Below are 19,990 nucleotides of genomic sequence, written 5' to 3' on the forward strand. Positions count from 1 at the left end.
AACTGATGTTAATGGTTGATAGCACTGTGTAGTTCATCTGTAAACATTATTTGGTCATAATACGGTTGCAACTGATGTTTATAAACCTTCAAAATGTCTTCATAATTGATTAATTAAGCATTAATTACTTAGTGAAATAACTAATTAGTACAGCTTCATTACCTATAAATCTAAGTTTTTAATTGACGGATACTCATGGTAACTGTCTCCAGGCCTTGGAGTAGCACTGAACCAAAATCTCACTTAAACAGCAGCCCGAATAAGACTTTAATGGGAGTATGGCCAGCAGCTGTGTATGTAGATATATCGATATATCGACTGTAGACTGATCTGGATAAGACTGTCAGCAAAATGCTGAATATGTACAACGACTTTTTTTTTTTTTTTATCCTTTGCATCGCTTTGGCTTCCTACAATCTCCACTCCCGTCCTGCTCTCCAGGTGCTGAGATGTTGGCTTGATGGCTCAGGAAGAGATTATAAACAAAACCACTTGCTCTCACCTCCAGGAGGAAGGGCTCAATCTCAGACACTTTGCCCGTGGCGACACACTGGAATGAGGCGTTCTGCCCGGCATTCACCTCTACGTCACCCAGCCGAGAGAAATGAGGCACCTTGTCTGTGGAAGGAGGACACGAGACGCACACACACACAAACACGAACAGAGTGATGAAAGTGGAACATCTGGAGCCGAGCATCACTGTCTAAATATATTTAACACACAGATGTGAAGTGTAATTTATTCCCAGGCCGTATAATAGCTACACACGCACACAAGGATGGATACAATCTCCCAAACATGAATGCATACACTCAAGTATGAACAACATATGTAATCATAAGTAAATAAGTCATTAAACCTTTAATTTTATATATATTATATATATATATATATATATATATATATATATATATATATATATATATATAACGGGACATTGTTTTTCTGCAGCATCAAATACTGTTCTTTCCAGGCATTAGAAACCCTCTGACTCTGGAGTTGGTAGCACTTTTAAAGCCCTATAAAATGTTAAAGTGAGTCATTCTTCTGTTATGCTAGCTAAAGAATGCTGCTTGATGTTACTAGATTGTACATTTTAAAACTGAATATGAATTAGCAAACAGTGAGATGCAAAACAGGGCTTAATTTTACCGAATGACTACTGTACACTGCTGTTTGCATAATTAATGTGAATATGTTGAAATGCATGTACTGTTATCACATCACGTACCCCACAGTCACTGCCAATACGCATAAACAGAATAACTTTGTTTACTGTAATGTGTGCCCGCAGTCATAATACATCCACATTGTCCACACTTGATAAAGTGTTCTTGAAGATATCTTGTGGAGTTTTCACATTTGAATTTACATTTGAAAAAAACAAACAAAAAAAAACCCATTGGTTTCCCTAAGCTCTGACAAACAGGTCGAATGTGTTTCCTTCCTCATGGAACATTCACAAATATATTTTGGGGCCTACATGTTGACTTCCATGTATGCTAGCTATCAGTCTGCCCTATGTTCACACATTGCTACATTTCTTACAATCACCATATGTCAGCACATGATAGAGGAAGATTATATCAAAAACAATTGGGTGCTGCTCGTCCAAACATTGCCCCGTTGTGCCTTTAGTGGTCAAAAAACCCCTCACTGTACCTTTAAAGGGAAGTTGTTGTTTTTTTTGAAAATTGTCTCCACCTACTTGACATGTCTTTAAAATACTGTAAACATTCTCAAAATCACATATCCAATAAGTATCAATTGTTTCTCTGTGTTCTCTTGCTAGTTTCATGAATTGTGAATTCTGGTTTGGATCCCCTGCCACTGCTAGCTCAAAGTAGCGCAGGATCATTTTTTCATTTTCAGCTGTTTTAATCAATAAGCGAGTAGCAAAGCATGACACTGCTATACGTAGTGTGTTTATCATATGTGCAATGCATCGGTCGGAAATCAGGATTTTAGTTACTGCAACTTGAGAGTTTCGTTTTTTTTTGTTTTTGTTTTTTTTTTAATTCAGTGCCTCCTAAAGGCCTGAAAGTGCTTGTGAGAGAGTTACATATCAAATCACTGTGTAATAAAAGACTCCATGACAGTGTCACAGTGAGCCACTGTGCACATACCAGGACCCTGAAACCAAGAAAGCTAAATGGCATTCAGCCAACCTTCATTGTATAACCTGTACCCGTATAACCTATACCACCTCTGACATGTCAACATGTCTTTACTGACCATCTGTGAGTTGCAGTTTCACTAACACCATGCTCTGCTACATGTCAAGCTCCTAAATTGTTTACTCAAACTTAAAAGTTATGTGTTCTCGACAGAATTATCTTTGGCATTCTAATCTCTATATCTCAAGCCCCTCCAACAAGTTGGCACATATGTCACCAGCACTACGGATATAACTACATCCACAATTGTTCTCTCACTCTTTTACTGAAACAAGTTTATAAAGTATGCAATGCTTTTTTTTTTTTTTTACTTTTGGACCACACCTGGCAGCAATTACACTTTTGTTTTCAATATACGATATGAATAGTTTTGACAGTTTTCATGCCAACAACTGCAAACAGTCCCTGTTTCTCACCACAATTAGCTGTTTTTTTTTTTTTTGGCAGGCCAAAAATTATTTGAGCCAGCTTTAGTGATGTATAATGCTGAAGCTTTTCATTAACTTCATTTACATAATGGCCATATATGAACAAACTATAAATTAAGACTAAAGGTTCGACTAAGGCTTTTGTTCTAGAAAGGTTTGAGTTGATTTTTTTATTTTGTTCGCCCCTTTTTTTTCGTAATATATACATCGTAGTTGTCAGTTTGCTAATTTGTACAAAAATCAATTCATTAACTCTCTGTTGCAAGTTTAATCAATAAATCTGAATCTGAACGGCTTCAAATGATCTAAAAGCCATATAAATGACGATTATAAGTGAGGTCGTATGGTATTACACGGTTAATGAAACCATCGTATATCATACTGGAAAAATGTCTCAGGCAATTAATCAAGATGATAACAATATAATGTGAAAATAATAACTTCCCTTATATGAGATGGACCAAAATAACTTGAGGCCCTGCTGTGGCGTAAACAGGATGTGTTCTGGGCAATTTGTTTCTACTGGACACCAACGTGATGGACAAAATTAAATTCTGATGCAGTGGCTGGGACTTTTTGCACATCGCACGCTTTCGTGCTCGGTTTCCACAGTAACCAGCAGCAACATCTGGCTGAGGATGGAATGATAGAAATTGCATCTCACATTTTACCTATCGCTGATTTTTCGATTTCCTCTCTGCTTTCCTTTCCATGCTCTAACCGTCCAATAAGCTGAGTGAGAGGGCTCCGCAGCAACACATTTCCCCGGGTGCATATCTCTGACAATACCCAACTCATTTCACGTGTGTAAACATTGTGTGTATTACAAACATCCTATGGTGCCAGTCAGGACATTTTATCAGGGGGAAATAAGCATAGACTTTCAAGTCATCTTTTAAAGACTAGCGTTCACAGCCCCAATTATAGGAAGAGTCGTTTGAGGACGAGGCAGTTGCATTAATAGTGACTGGGAAAATTTCATTTGAAATCTAAAAGCCCAGTAGTGTGGTTGTGTGACCTGTTTAGCCTTAATTAATACCACTAAACGTAAATAGAGGCAGGGTAATTTGAGTCTCGAATGTATTCCGACTGTCTGAGATGTTGGTTCTCTAAATTAGTAATGCTGCCTCCCACTATTGATGCAGGAGGGATTGGTCTTGACTGAGACACGTGTTCAGAATAAAGACACGGACTCCAGGGGGAAAAAAAGAGAAATGTCAAGTGAGTGTGAATGCACACTGAGTAGCAGTTGCCTTTAACTTGAATCTTTCCTAAGGGGGTGTACTCTCATTCTGTCCGCCTATGAGGAAATCTATACCAGCTAACTAATGTGTACTTAAATCTTTCTGTGGCTGTTTCTCAGGGTGGATGCTTTTACAGCTATACCAGCTGGTACAAAAGAATACGTGATGGTGCACATGTATTCATTTTTGGTACTCTGTCTATGAGTAGATGTGGGTGTATATGCATGGTTGAGCACACTTCAATTGTGCTTTATGATTCATGTATTTATGGTGTAACTGTATATAAAACAACCCCTGGCAGGGACACGGTCCCGAAACTTAAGCTAATAGGCATGGTGAGGGTCCAAGCACCACCATCTGCACCGAGGCTAAACTCAGAAACTCCCAGTCACATGCTGAGCAGCCCTGGCAATGCCGCCTACCCAAAAGCCCTGTTCAAAATAACCATGAAAATGCATCCTGCTGCACCGAGGACAGGGTGAAAGAGGGCAAGTGGCAAACATTGAAATGACCAAAAAAAAAAAAAAGGAAAATAAATAAAGAACAGATCCTCGCTGGTTTCAGAGAGGGTTACTTCAGTTCCTCGGCTCCCAATGAGGATTCAATGATTTATAATGTGCGGGCTGCCCGATTTTTCAATAGAGCAAGAAAAGGATATCTGAATTTCATGAGCTCATAAACACACCACATTATCATTTATTAACATTTTTCCTTTTTTTACATTTATGCAGCTAAAAAAACAATATTAGTGTTCTCATAAAAGGCCAGTGTGGAGCAAGCAAGCAGCAAGGTTTGACAGAAATTCCGGGTTTCTGGCAGCCAAATACTTACATCACTGTTGTTGGATTAAAGCTGCACATAGTTGAGTTGTAATAACGTTGTTCAAAGCTGGATTAAATTATTTTTTGGTCACATGGGGGCGGCAGAACAACCTAAAAATGTTTTTCATATAATAAATTGGTGTGGGCTTTGGACAAACAATCACCTAATTACAGCAGACGTGTAAAAAACATGTTTCTGGCAATGTAATGATCTTAAACGTACTGCAACGAACTTTTTACTGGTTATGAGACTGTCTAAATGTAATACTAATACTAATCAGTGGGAATGTTGGCTATTTCTGCATAGTTACAGTAGTTATTCATAAGGCCTGTCACTGGTTCGGATTCCAACTCATGTGAGCGCTGTTGATGAATTGAGGAGTGTCACAGCCTTGGGAAACGAGCTGCTTTATTGTGTGTTGGTACGGCACAGAATTTAAAAATAGTGCTTCGTTTCATCAACCACCAAGTCATTATCTACAATTAGACACATCACCTCAATGTGATTCATTCTGCCGTTTCAGAAAAATAGTATTACTCACTTCCAAAACAAATGAATGCACGAGCCAGATCGCGATATTTGTGAGAGAATTCGGTGGCGCTCATACAATCTTTGTCCAAAGGGGCTGCAGCTCAAGCAGCTTAAACTTAAGGCTAATATTCATCCTCTCTGAAGTGGTCAGAACCCCAACCAATGATGTGGTCCACCAACTCCTAAGAAAATCTGTGTCTCTAGCTGCTAGATTCACCACTATTATCACCCCAGATAGTTACAATTTGCCTGTCAGTCATTTGGTTGCAGACAGGTAGTGGACAGTGGGTTTATCAAAGCTTTCTTCCTGAAAAGACTTTCCCATGTTTGAAAAAAAAAAAAAACATTGTTTGTGCTAAAAATCCAAAACAAGCCAAAAAGAAAAAAAAGAAAAAAACGACCGCACTGCGGACTCTGCAGTGTTTACAGCCAATCCCCTGCGGGTTTATCATGACGATCATCATGTTTCTCAAAACTATAGTCATCTTCTCTGCTGTTAGCATAAAATATTAATCATTGCAGCTTTGTAATATAAATGTGGGCAAACATATGCTGAAAAACAACATAAACATTCCTCAAGTGCAACTTTTAATTTCATTTCTGCCTCTAAAACTGAAATCAGACCACCATGATGCAATAAAACCGCAGGAACCCGGCATACAAATATTACATCAACTAATAATAATGGCGACAAAAACATAATCAGCTATATGTGTCTGGAATCTAATTAAAACCTTGCACTATACTCACTTTAGCTTAATGGAATTCCGTCAACAGCCAGCCGAAGAAAAGTCCAATTACAGAGTAATTATGTAATCAAACACTCTGCACTATATCACAGTGCGGGAACAATAATTGATCAAACCAATAACTATGAAATGGATAAACATATTTCTTACTAAAATGCTAATAATGACCCCACTTTCAGCTGAATGATATCATTTTCTCTTCTGTCCCCATGTTATCTATTTATGGACATCAGAATAGGTCAGTGCAGCTTTCACAACTTCTTCCAGGCAGAGCAATCGGATCCAATTTTTCTATGGTATCCAATAGAGCTTATCTTGGAAACAGCAGAGTAGTGAAAGAAAGGGTGCTGTTATGGTGGGTACAACATCTACAAAGAGCCTGTGTACCAAAGGACTGTGGGGGGTGTAATGGTAAATGTAACAGAACAGAACAAAATGTAATATCACCAGCCCCAACACCCTAATATCCAAGTGATGCCAAGAAAAAAGATCTCCCAGAGAGGATCAAAGTATAACCACTAGCTGTCCTTTTCCTGCCTGTAACATCACATTAGCCCTAAAAGCTCCCAGCTGGGAGCACAGCGATCAGACGAGGTAAAGGTCAGCCATTCTGCCAGGACGAAAGGGAAGCCTCCTGCTGCGTTATTGTGGATGTGACACTCGGACAAGTACCAGGTACGTGTGCCTCAGTTGTCCCCCCCCCCCCACCCCCCACCCCCCCACCCCTGTCAGCAGGATGGCCTCATAGTCTTGAGTCACCTCTGGGAAACCGTTGAGCTTCCTGGAGCTCAACACACTTTCCCCAGGCTCGATAAAGGTCAGCAAGTAGGCTGTGAGGAGTGCAGAAGGGGTACTTACAGCAGGGGTAATTGAGCAGCACAATGTCGTCCAAGGCAATGTAGCCCTGTCGCTCCTCGGAAACGGTCGCTTCAAAGATGACCTGTGGAGACAATGGATAAATTAAATGACTACAGACCATTACATCTTGAGTGGCAAATAGACTGACGAGGAAGGAAATTGGGGGGATGGGGTTCAAAGGTCTGTCAAGAAACAGAACTGCACTGATTTTTCATTAATCCGACCGCACATTTGAAAGAGAAGCATTATTGGACCGGTTTTCTTTTGTTATTTTCCAGTATCCGAAGAGACTCACAATTAATTGCATTCGACCATGAGGATACAACGTAGAAATTGCAAAATGGAGAACAGCCTCATGTGCAACATCAAAAAAACAAAAAAAACCAAAAAAAAACCCACATACATTCAAAAAACAAACTTCAACAAATCAGATCTACATTAGGATAGTGCTACCAGCAGCAGAGCCAGTTTAAACTCTACTCTTCTACTCTTCTCCCTACGAAAACCAGTGAGGAGAAGAGTAGAAGAGTAGAGTTTAACCCTAACCCTAACCCTAACCCTTCTTTCACTGCAAATAGTCTCAAGTCCTGAAATATCTGATGCAAGTAGCAACTTCCCTAACCTCTTATTTCGAAATGAACAGTCACTTCGCTTGCTGGTCGTCTCATCTCAATGCACTTGTTTGTCCAACCTATGCGTCTACAATACGGCACAAAATGTGTAGTTGACTGTATTGTGAGATGTGAACAATTCCAGACATAGCCAAGGCACTTTCTTTAGTATTAAGTGGAGTGCTTCCTTTTGCTTCCTTCCTTTGCTTCCTTTGCTATCACTTTGTTTCTTTCTCTTCTCAGGACTTATCAAATGACTCAGAGGGCAGGTGCATTGAGAGCTAATGCATTGCATCTTTGGTGCATTGCTTTCCCCATTATAGAGAGCAATGAATTTATTGTGTTAGGATATCTTTTAAAAAGGTCAGGTGCATAAACCAATACTCCCCTCACAAACACACCCACACTAGCACTGACCACCTGTGGCTGAAATAAATACACATTATCATAGTTTCTTTCTCTTCTGTGTAATTTATACATGAAAACATTTTAAATGAAAATGTGGACGCTTTTAGGAAGGGTCAGGTACAAGCCGCAGAGTAACATTTAAGTCAACAAAGTTATGGCACAAAGGTCAAATTAACCCCTTAATGGCCGTTGTGTTAAAGCTAGACTCACCCTGCTACTTCATACTCCATATGTCAGTACTTACTTTCAAAGTTTTCAATTGGGTTTAATCGATCGATAAGATTTGACCTCATAATGCCACACAGTGCTCAAGAGAAGAATACATTACCCTGTTCTTTTTCTACTGTCCATTTTATCAATGTTACGTGCTGCAGGGCAGTTTAGATGCGCTTTAACACCGCCTCAATATTCACTCACTTATTTAAATGAGCTAAGCGCATGCAGAGCCTCAAAATGAATCAGGAGGCCTCCCAGAGTGCAACAAAGTCATTGTGGGTTTCTGGGTAGTAATTACAGTCGGCAGAGCCCAAACCATTCCCTCCATGAGCAACTCTTCAAGTTTTACTGCCGCGCAACAAACTCTGAACTTGAGGGTTGAGTGCATTAACAGCCTTAACTGTATACTACATCACCCATCTGTGTGTGTGAGTCACCCACTCATACAAGCTCTAGTTATCTATGCCAAAGCCCAGTGGAAGTCAGACTGTGACTGTGCACTCAGACGAGCAATAGATTGCAATGTTGACGATACATCAAGCTTTAAGTGCCTCGGGCCAATCAATACCACAAAAGGCCTTGGCAGATGGATACAGACTAAGGCTTTCTTTCCACTAATTTATTTTTATTTTTCATTCTTATGTCGGGCCATTAGAGACGTCTGACCGATTAACTCTTCAATTCATCACGCGTCAACGCACCCACCACCATCGATTCACTCAGCTCTGTGCTAGGAGCCATCATTAAGCTCCTCTGCATCTGCCCTCCCTTATAGAAAAGCGTGTTTGGGTATGACTCCGCTGGACACTGAGGAATAAACCTTGGCAGCCAATAGCTGCATGGAAACACAAGCTATTACACAAATGACTACAGAGGAATCCCTCTACATGTTTGCGTACACAATGCAATACACCGCAAATGAGACAACTGGCTGGGAAGGGAGCTGGAATAGGAGATAGTATGATGGCCTTGAGAGCTCAATGCACTGCAGGCATGATATACTGTATATAGAATAACAAACCACACTGAATATAAAGACTACAAACTCACAGAAGTAAAACACAGCAACTCCTGAAAGGTGCCATAAATATAGAAACTACAAGCAAGCAAGCTGTCCATATAAAAATTCTCTAAGTCATAAAACAAAGTCGAAGAAAAGAAGGACAGAAGAAAAAAAAGAAGAAAGAAAAACTAATGAACATGCCCACTTGAGGCTGGCTCCAACAACAGATCAGTCCCATAAGACCTCATGTTAAAATGCCCAGTTATACAGCAGCCTGGTACAAAAAGCAGATTTGGTCTCTAAAGTCAATTTCCCTATTCATGACAACTGCACAATGGCAACTTAAATTATTTTAAGGGGTAAAGTTAAACATAATTAAGGGCACTTTGAGTGTCAGCAAGCCACGAGCTGGTAGCTGCTAAAGCTGGTAAACTATAAGGAAGACAGCCTTGGGAAGAGCCCAGAGCCTCTGAAAGAATTAACACAAACAGTTTGTTTTTTTAAACTCTTAAGACTGAAAAGCAGATTTTGCCTCTCAACCTATCTGTAGCAACAAGCTGAGGAGGTTCGGAAACCATAACGACACGCTATAATGTACTGTATCGCTCTCTAAACTGACTGCTGCAGGGTATATTTACTTCACTTTATGAACGTACAGAGAGATTAGAAGAAGGAATAACACTGGGAAATAACAGAAAGATCAAGACTCTCTGGTGACTGCTGGCTTTTGGTCATAGGCTGTAAAACGCTATCTTGTGGCTCATGTCGTAGGATATTCTGTCTGTTTGGGGCAAATAAACCTGGGTCAAACTCACACAACTACCTCCAGAAAACATAATGATTGACTGATCATATGAACTGAACATATGAGCGACGTCACAGTAGCTCTGTCCACTGTTTTTACCGTTTTTTTACCGTTCCGCTGTTTTGATTTTTTTTGTTTGTTTTCGTTTGTTTCTAAATAATGTGCCCGTGTTACTGAATTGGTAAAGATCCTTTTTGTATTTCTTTGTCTTTTCTGTTAGGGCCGACACAGAAAGTTGTATTAAGAGAAAAACGGTGCAGGAAAAAAATACAGGTGGAGCAGCATAGGAGAGGGAGCTAGAAAGTGGAGGGTAGAAGCTTAAGCTACACTGATATTGTTTGTCATGACAGAGCCTGATAGCATCTTTAATATTTGATAGCAAAGTTTCACCCTTTTCCAATACGTACACGAGTAGGCACGGAGGAAAATCTATTTCTGCAAACAATATAAGAGATGGATTCGTCCACTTGAGAGTATCCAGTTCAAGGTGATGTCATTCTCAAGCCTTCTTTCAGCATCTCTCAGGCTTTTGTTGTGACAAAAAAAAAACGAGCAAAAAAAAAAAAAAGGCACAATCTGTGAAGTGTGAATCAAGGTTTGGTTTACTGCAAGCAGCAGGGGGCCATCCACCGAGATGGAGCGCTGTGTCATCGTCAGCAACCAAAGGAAATGACACGAGAAACAAATCCCAGTCAGGAAGCGAGTTCTGGCACGAGAACAGCAAGTGTAGACAGTTAAGGAGACAGAAGCAGCTGGACAGTCACATTTGATGTAAAAAGCATGCAAGCATTTTAATATGCACCTCCTGCTGCATCGTGTTTGGCTCATAAAATTCAATGCCGGAGAATTGATTGTGTAGAGTAACAAAATCCATACTGCATCCTGGGAGGCCTCCCAGTGAATACATAAAGCCAGTAGTGGCAGTAAAAGGGATTGCATTAAAAACAAGATTTGCACAGTAATTAATATTTTGGGCTTGAAGTTTTCATTACAAGGCCTCAGAAATTATGTATGTGTTTGTGCCAATGATAAAGCTCTCAATTGATCTTCGGGCAACATCAATCTTCATCAGGACTTTGATTCACTTAATGACCTACATGCAATGGTTTGAGTTGTGTGGTGAACAAAAATTGCAACAATGTTGTGTTAATTGATTTCTTCAGCTTGCATGAGGGCAACTTCATTGATCCATATTAGCAATGAGGCAGACATTAAACACTGAAATATATGAATTGCGCCCGCCACCTTTTCTCCACAGGCCAAAGATATCAAGTGATGTGCACAATGCAGTGTGGCTGTGTAAGAATAAGACATCAGGTTTCCCTGATGTTCCCTTTTGCGTGAGCACATGCATTTGTAGGTGATCACCTGAATACCTATTCAACAGTGGACCTTGGCACCTGTACGCATTCACCAACACTAGACTGATGAGATGTGTGAACAAATGGTCATTTGTTGGCTCACCAGTTCACCATGAATCATTCTCAGAAGCAAAGTATTAACCCAGTGTATTCATCTAGTTCTGGTTGAAAAATGGTTTCAAAAACGGAACATTGTCCAATCACAACTGAACACAAAGCCTGGGGTGGGGAGAAAAGTGGCTCGCCTACCTTTTCTGTCATGTGACATGAAATGTTATGTCTGTTGTGAATGTGTGATGCTTGAATCCAGAAACATTCTCTACTGAAATACTGCTGCTTGGTTTGCATCTTTTCAGTAAAGAAACACAAGCATGGTTGTCAAACTTGTCACTCTCGCTTTACGGACAAATGAGCTTTGTCAACAACAAAAACACTTAGGATCTACTCGGAAGATTGACATTTAGGCACTTGTGCATATTTTATTCTTACAAAAACTAAAACTGTGAAATGTTCTGAGGAGTCAGTTTTATGAGTTTGTGTCTCCTGACAAAAATGATCCCCCGGTCTGACGGTCTATTCTACGTTCACCCCAGCCTTGTTCACAGCCTTGCTAAAGCCAAGTTTCCGAGTTTGTACATTCTTATCTTGATTCCTTTTAAATGAGTGACTTTTTGTTTGTAAGTGTTTTCAGCTTTAAGCATAGTTAATTTCATAGTTGTTTGTTTGCCTCGGCTGGAGAGCCTTTTTGTTTTTCTAACGTTTTCATAATCAGCCGATAGAGCAGTTTAAGTTTATATTCCACTGGAGTGATATTTTTGTTTAAAGTTTTCCATAGCCACAGTGTGCCAGAGTAGTTCAGTTATAGCCTTTTTCTTTACCTCCTTGAGGAGTGATTTTGTGTTTCCTTTTGTTTGATTTGAGGTTGTTTGCCTCAGTTTTCTTGTTTAATCTGTTTTTGTGTTTCTCCTTGCAGATTAGATATTGTGGTTCATAGCCCATTGATTTGTCACCTTGTTTAAGAGCTCAAGTGAGAATTTCACAAGAAAGGCTTGCTTGAATCACCCTAATTCTGCATCTGAGTCCTCTTTCCAGCCCAACCCTGACAAATGGTATCAAAAATAGTTTTTGATTTCATAAAAATCTCAAGAATTACAACTTTAAAGTCAGGAGAGTTTCAAGGAAAGAAACATTGTACTTGACCTCTGATGCTATAACCCTGACTGATGATACTTTGCCTTATAAAGAACAGCTTAAAAAAGGTATTAGTTCACCCAACCTTGCCACACTGCTTCACTGCATGGTGATGGGTAAGCAGAGAAAAGAGGAGGTAGATGGGAAAGATGAGAGAGAAAGAAAATAGTGAGATGCACTGGAAACTAAGATCGTGAGATATGAGGAGTTGAAGAGAAGAGGAATCTAGGAAGGGTAAAAAAAAAAAAAAAAAATCCAGAGAGACAGCATTCCCAACAGAGCACCTCTTTAACACCTACTGTACTTCCGAAAGCCAAGCTGACAGACAGAGTGTGAACCAGTCTGATCAATTCTCTCTTCTGTCCTTCCAATCAATGACAGTCTGAAGTCCAATAGGAAAGTTAACCAAAGTCAAACAGTGTCTGACACGCTCGACGTGGGTTAGGTGGAGGGTCATGAACTCAGTCAGATGACACATCTGGTCAAATCAGATTGTCGGCCAGTGCAAGTTTAACCAGTATTACATTGAGCAGTGTGAACAACTCTTCCTCTTCTTGCTTCTAAAATTTGCAAGATAACAGTGTACTAATTTGCATGTGTTAAAATGACTTTTCAGATAAGATATCGGCGGTCAAAATGTGTGTTTTTGTCCAAGTGATTAAAACTATATGAAGCCAGTGGTCATTTGAAACACAGAAATATTGGCTTTGAATTTTAAAATCTCATTTCAGTGAAAGCCTGAATGCAAAAGGCCAACAACACCTCTGATCGCAGTCCAATATATCTCTGGAGCAGTCTGTCTTTCCAGGGGGGGTGTTGATGCTCGCTGATTACCGGATTTTTTTTTTTTTTTTTCCATTTAATCTCAACTACCACTACCACCAGAAGCACAACCACCACACATGCGCGCACAAACACGCACACACACACACACACATACACGCACACTTTCTCCTCCAAGCCCTCTGAAGTGGATGTCCTCTCCCTGTGTGGAGCTGCACCTCGGCAGCCTGCTGGAGCTGATCTGTTGGCTGCAAGTGCTGGACAGTGATCTTTATCAATGGGACTGGATGGATGAGTGGAGCCCTGTGGGGCCAGCACTGTGCTTTGAGCCGTAGCGGTGGGGGCTGCAGAGGAGAGGGGGAGTGCTCCCGTGGCAAAAAAAAGATGAGGGCAACATGGAAAAAAGGCACCAAGCCTGGCTCCGGGCTTACTCCTGTCCCTATTCACACAGCAGATAGACCCACTTTGTTCCTTCAGGCCTCTGTCTAAGCCTCTTCACTCATCTGCAGAGCTTTACCTGCTTCATTACGCACTGCTGATCATCCAGGTTTATAGGACAAATAAAGCAATCTGTCCTGTGTCTACATGCCTGGCGGGAGGACTTAAGAGAACAGCGCCGTCTCATCACTCAGGCAGCTTGGACATACATCACCAGAGTCGTAGATTACATTGCTTATGCACGCCTGTCTGCATGGTAAACACTGCGGCGCTAAGCAAATTCCCCCGCCTGGGCCGACGTGTCTGATTGCACACCTCAGCTTTCCCCCTTGTGGGAGCGCCCGCCCCCTGCCGCCACCTCCGCCTCGGCTACGGTGCGTCGCAGACAAACTTCTAACGGCTATACAAAGGGAAGAAAATCATTACTTTAAATCAGTTTGGCTGTTTGTGAGATTCGCTCAGGACAGGAGAGCTGAGGATGGTAAAGCGCAGGCTGTCCTCATTGATCTGCGCAGCCCTCTAATCTCATTAACTGGCTCTTGATTTATTGAGATGGGGCCCACAGTGAGGCAAGGTTATGGAAGCAAACACCCAGCCCGATCCCCCCGCACTGAGGGTCGCACGGAATTGAGGTCAATTGACTGTTTGGCGGACCCACGCTCCTACAATCCCTTACACCAGCCACTGGCTTCTCATTAACAACTGTTTTTTTTTTTTTTGGGGGGGGAACAGGCTTGGTGGGAAGAAAGGGAGCATTAGGGGATAAATTATCGGCCGTAATGAGGTGAGGCAGGGCTGCATCCAGTCATCAGAATCTTACAAGCTACACAACAGCGCTAATAATGCAGCATCGACAATACAGGCATCAAACGGAGCTATTGATCACACTGCAGCACGCAGGTAAATTGACCAATAAATAAAGATACAATGCAAACACACGCCCACTGTAATTATATACCTATTGAGCCACTGTGATATACGACACAGCTGCAATTTGCTAATCCTCGCATGTGATAATAAAGCTGACAGTAGAGAAGGTTCAGTATTAGGTTACCACAGATCAGCTCAATGGAGCAGCTGGTGGTTGAAATTTAAAACACAGTAGATGAACTGATGTTTACAATGTACTAGGTACTCATCATTATATACTGTATCTAATATTGATATAATAAGATGAAAAATAAGATAACAAGAAAGACTCTCTGAGACTGAGCTTCAGCTAATGCTAAGCTCCAACATGTTTCCAATACTCCCCATCTTTGTTGAATGTTTTACTTGTGATTGTACATTGACTGTACTTTTAAGCCTGTAAGTATTTGTACTTTAATTGGGTATTTCCACTTTCTACTGCTACTATTCTACTACTATTTTGGAGGCAAATATTGTGCTCTTTACTCCACTGCATGTATTTGAAAACTTTAAGTTATAGTTAAGTTGTAGATTACATGCTGAATTTGAGCCAAAGTAGAACACGTTGAAATTATTTTATTTGATCAGCGATCAGATTTAGAGAAAAAAAAAAAGCTGAATATTAGAACTCATAAATGGTCAGCCCATAATATGCATTATATATATGTATGTAAATATATGTATAATTTACTTCTACTTGTAATTTTTATACTTAAATCATTTAACGTCAGATACTCTGTTCAGCTTGCTAACATATGCAATTTAGTACTCTAAAATCTAACAAATCTAAAGCATTTCGTCATAAACCAAAAGTACTGGGCAACTTGGGATATGGACAAGATGATCACAAAGGCTCACCAAAGTCAGTGTTCTTTACCCTTTTTTGGAAAAATGAATGTCAGCATATATTTCCATGAAACTTGTCCAATAATTGTTTAAGTCCAAACCAAAGTGAAGGGCTGACCAACTGACACTTTTGTCCCTAGAGCTATGCCATTACCACTGCTAAAGATATCATCAAATGCTCATTTAAACTCTGTGTTCCACTGTAATGCAGCTGGGATCTGACAAAACTCACCATACATGTACAGCAAAAAGCATTTTTTTGGTTTGTAATTACAACGAGGTAAAAGTACAAAACAGTCCATTTCATTATGAGTTCACTCACACAGTCAATTTCCATTATTATTAAATTATTGCTCAGCACTGATGGACTTTTTCCATCACCATGTTAGTGCATGCTGTATGTAATCAATCAATCAATCTGCATCACTATTCATTATATCACAGGGGAACACTAACAGAAAAAAAAAACTTCAACTAATGACTATGTTCATTGTTTATTCAAGTATTAATTATCTTTTGATGGCTGATTTATCGCTTATTTCATAAAATGTCACACAAAATGGAACATGTCCACCACAGTTTCCCAGAACCCACACTGATGGCTTATTTGGTGGAACAAAATTCAAATATATACACGTTATAGTAATACAAAATTAAGCTGAAAGGGAATTTAGAATTTATTCTAAGAACCTATATTAGAAGCTGTGAAAAGTGTGTGTGTGATAAGGCTACTAAATGACTAAACTGACAAAACAGTTATTAAAATTAAAATCCATATTCTGTCAATCGACTTATCAGAGAGCTGTCACTTAACTAATAATGTTAGCACTGCTGATAGGACAGTATTGGATTTTTTTTAAAAGGATCACTCCAGAAATGTAATCTTGCACCTCTGTAAAGTTGGGCATTCCAGACAGACGGATTAAAAAGTTAAATGTCAGTGTCAAATTATGTCAGGAAGTTCCCTACAGAGACAGACACTCTACACTGTTTGGGTTCGATGTACAAATCTATAATTACCTACTAGGTTTCTTTCTGACAAATGAGTGCATGAATAAAACAGCTGCGTGAAGGCAGTGCACTGTCTAAGGAGAAAAACTGTGCGCTGGCACTAGTCCTACATTACTGCAGACATCAACTGAACTTGAACCCCCGAAAACGTGGTTTCAAAACTTAAATACTTAATGTTACAGAGAAGCACTAAATAAATTATAAATAGAAAAGGGAACAATCAATATTAAAGTGAAAAAAAGTTTGACACTCACAACTAAGCGAACCTGCTTTATCAGCTGCACGCTAACACACCGAACTTAAATACAACAGCCTGCTACTGCTTAAAGTTTCAAACTACGACACTCCACCTGCTCCTCTAGCGTCAGTTAAGCACATGAAAAACTCTGGTCAAGTTAGCGACAATATAGAATTTAAAACTTCATGTTGGATTTTCAGAATAAAACTTCTTGACAAAACGTTCACATATTAGGACATATGACTTTGTTAATAATGATGTCTTACAGTTGCGCTTTGGTTAGTTTTAGGTACAAAAAGTACTTGATTAGGTTTCATCACAAACACTAGTGTTTTAGTCACAAACATAACTTGAATCATTTTAGTACGAGGTTTTCCAATTGAGTCCAGTCCACTTAAAAATTGGTGAAACGAGCATGGGCAGAAGTACAGAAATCTCAAACGTGAAAGAAGAAAAACTGTGGAAGCAGATACAGTTATACAGAGTTTTAAGAAATACTGACTGTCTCCACCTAATTTAATAATCCCAGCGGGCCAGTGCTTTGATAGGGTGATCACACATCTCAAAGAACTCAGGACAGCACCGAGTAGTTGTCTGGAATCCTGTCTACAGTCACTCATTATTTGAAATCTTCTATCATCCACTGAAGCTTTCATATAATGGATGAGTTTTTGTTTTCCTGTTTTATGTTGAAAGACTCCTGCTTTACACTTCCTGTCTTTGTCTTTTCCCAGCCTGTTATCTGTGCTTACTTGTGTTTCAAGCGTTAATTAGTCCCAGCGTATTTGCTTTTCCCTCACTCTTTGTCGGCTCTTCTGCATTTCTAGATCAGATCCCCAGCCCCATGTTTGCTCCTCGTGTTCCTGCTTTTGTCCCCTGTGCCTTTTTTTTTTTTTTTGTTCAAGGTTTTTGTTTATCTCTTTATGTTGCCATTTCATCACATTTCAAATAAATACGGTCTAATGATTGCCCTCATGTCATCTTCCTACACTGTACTTGTGTAAAGGCTCTCACCTGGTATTCACTGGGCCAGAAAGTGCTGACGGCGAGCTCCACTTGGTGCCACTGGCGTCCCTGGGAGCCCGTGATATTCCACACTGAGCTGCCCTTGGAACCGCTGTTGACCCGGATGTAGACCTGCAGGTCCCCTGGGCTGTGGCCGTCGCGGCTGTAAAGGAAGTAGCTGAACTGGATGCAGTGGGTGTCGTTCTCGCTGAGCGGGAGCAGGAGCAGCTGAGCCCGCTGGCCCCCAAAATGCTGTGAGGAGTTGACCATCATGAAGGACCCTGGGAGGGAAGACAAAAGATAAGGACACTTTAGAGTACTGGAGTACTTTTTTTCTTAATTGAAATTCAATTGAGCGCCTGTAGCTCAGGGGGTAGCGCCAGCGTCTAGTTATTCTAAGTTTCCTGGTTTGATTCCCCCGGTCTCCAAAATGTAAATGTACTGATTTTCCAGTTCAATTATTATTGGAACTTGCTTACTTTTGTGACTTGAAGAGATAAAGAGCAGTTTGAAAGTTTAGTCTTAATGAAACAGATTGACTTTGCAAAAGAAAAAAACAGCTTTTCCACACAGCAGGTGTTATACCTACATTCACTTTACAAATAGCAGCTATTTCAGCATTTTCACCGGCCAGACATCCCTGAAAACCCTGATGTATGAAAAATAACAAGATCCAACTCCTTGGGCTTCACCTGTAACACCTCAGCCCAGGATAGATATGTCATGTTAGTTTTCAACCGCTGAAGAACGCTTGCCTCTCTTTTTTTTTATTTTAAACCTCGAAAAAGCCTGAGCACCAAAGTTGACAGGCTCAAGGTTGTTACCCAGAATATCTTTGTGATCCTCTCTGGCTATTTGTCTGTATTTCGGTCCGTCTGTGCTTTTTCACTGCTTCCTTGCTTTCACCGGTGCTTCCATCAGTTTCTCAGCGCTGCCTCAGATCTGGTGTGTTCAAAGCGGCAGCACTGGGTGTCAGATTGGGCTTTCATTTTGGACGGAGGTTCACAAAGTCATTGCTGGCTCTCTCATCGCTCCAGCGCGGCAGAGATCCACCGGCCTAGAGAAGAGTGCCACAATGTAGGAAGGGGGAAATAAAGAGGGAGCCTTTGACTGCGGCCTTCACAGCAGTAGGAAGCAATTTAAGTAAACGGGGGGAAAATTACATTGCCTTAATGCCTGTTCGACACTAAAACCAACGCTGTGTATCAGTTTAAAATGCTATTTTTCATTCTCAAAACAAAAATTATGAATAAAAGGCACAACATTAAAACCATTTAGGATTGTTTTATACTCCCAATTCATTACGCTTAAACCCTGACATAAAGAAGCACAGAATAAGCCAAGTTCTTGTCAAGTCTAGACATGCAACAAAAAGCTTGTTGACTGGAAACATCACAAACGTCCATGGATTCATGCATGGTCCAGGACAGGGAGGCTCTAACGCAGGTGCTTAAAACCACATAATTGTTACCCATTTACTGAGCACTGTTGGGGTGAGATGTCTGCGCAGATAGAGCCCAAAGATACTTAAAGACAACACCCACCCAGCCACAGTCTGTTCACCCTGCTGCCGTCTGACAAAAAGATACAGAAGTATCAGCTGCCATACCACCAGACTACAGAGCAACTTTTTCCCCCTCAGGCTCCTCTATTCATCCTCAACACTCCACCATAAAAAAGTATTTTTTCATGTAGCATAAAAGGGGCATCAAAGATTTTGTCTGATACTGGTGACGGAAGGATTAGGATTTTACAACCCTGTGTTGATTAACCTTGAGCCTTCCATTGTCTGATCCATTCAGTTAGGAATATATCAACCTCAGGAAATAATTGTTTGCCACTGTGACTTCATATAAACAACAGGGATGAAGACAAACACAAGGAGATAACAGGACTGGCGGTTAGCTGTCTTTGTTTATTACCTTGGACTGGTTATAGTGGCCTTGGGGATCAAACGCCTTCTGTCCCAACTTCCACTCCTCCAATCATCGTCATCACATCAACTCTTTGATACTGCCGGCAGCAGGGAAAATGCATGCTAATTGCACGCGTAACCTTCACATCCGTTGTGGTGGGCGCTGCCGCTCGAGATAGCCACGGCAGATGAGCCCAGACAGCGGGATCGTGGGTAGTGTAGTTGCCTAGGTAGTGCGGTTGAGCGAGAGCACAATCAGAGCCCTGCCTCTCGCCATTAATCACACTGACACGGTTATTAGGCCATAATGGCTGCCGAGGGAATGCTTAAACCAGAGAGATGGCTGTAATACTCGTGCACTGACATGCAGGACACATATCAGCTCACACACACTCTTCCTTCTCAAACACACACACACAGTTTACAAGCCCCAAAGCAGAC

At 40.7% G+C, this 19,990-nt stretch overlaps 1 protein-coding gene across 4 annotated transcripts in view; it reads right to left on the reverse strand.

Moving 5' to 3' along the window:
* ptprua (protein tyrosine phosphatase receptor type Ua) overlaps positions 1-19,990 on the reverse strand; it is a 196,891-nt gene that overhangs the window by 84,355 nt on the left and 92,546 nt on the right. For all 4 annotated transcript variants that reach the window (XM_037093288.1, XM_037093287.1, XM_037093286.1 and 1 more), the window contains exons 3-5: positions 17,644-17,915; positions 6,810-6,891; positions 503-618 (exon numbers count right to left, since the gene is read on the reverse strand). In XM_037093288.1, coding sequence (XP_036949183.1) covers positions 503-618; positions 6,810-6,891; positions 17,644-17,915 — 470 coding nt within the window. The remainder of the gene's footprint in view (positions 1-502; positions 619-6,809; positions 6,892-17,643; positions 17,916-19,990) is intronic.

Source organism: Acanthopagrus latus, chromosome 3 (genome assembly GCF_904848185.1).
Source record: "Acanthopagrus latus isolate v.2019 chromosome 3, fAcaLat1.1, whole genome shotgun sequence".
In the NCBI taxonomy this organism is placed as follows: domain Eukaryota; kingdom Metazoa; phylum Chordata; class Actinopteri; order Spariformes; family Sparidae; genus Acanthopagrus; species Acanthopagrus latus.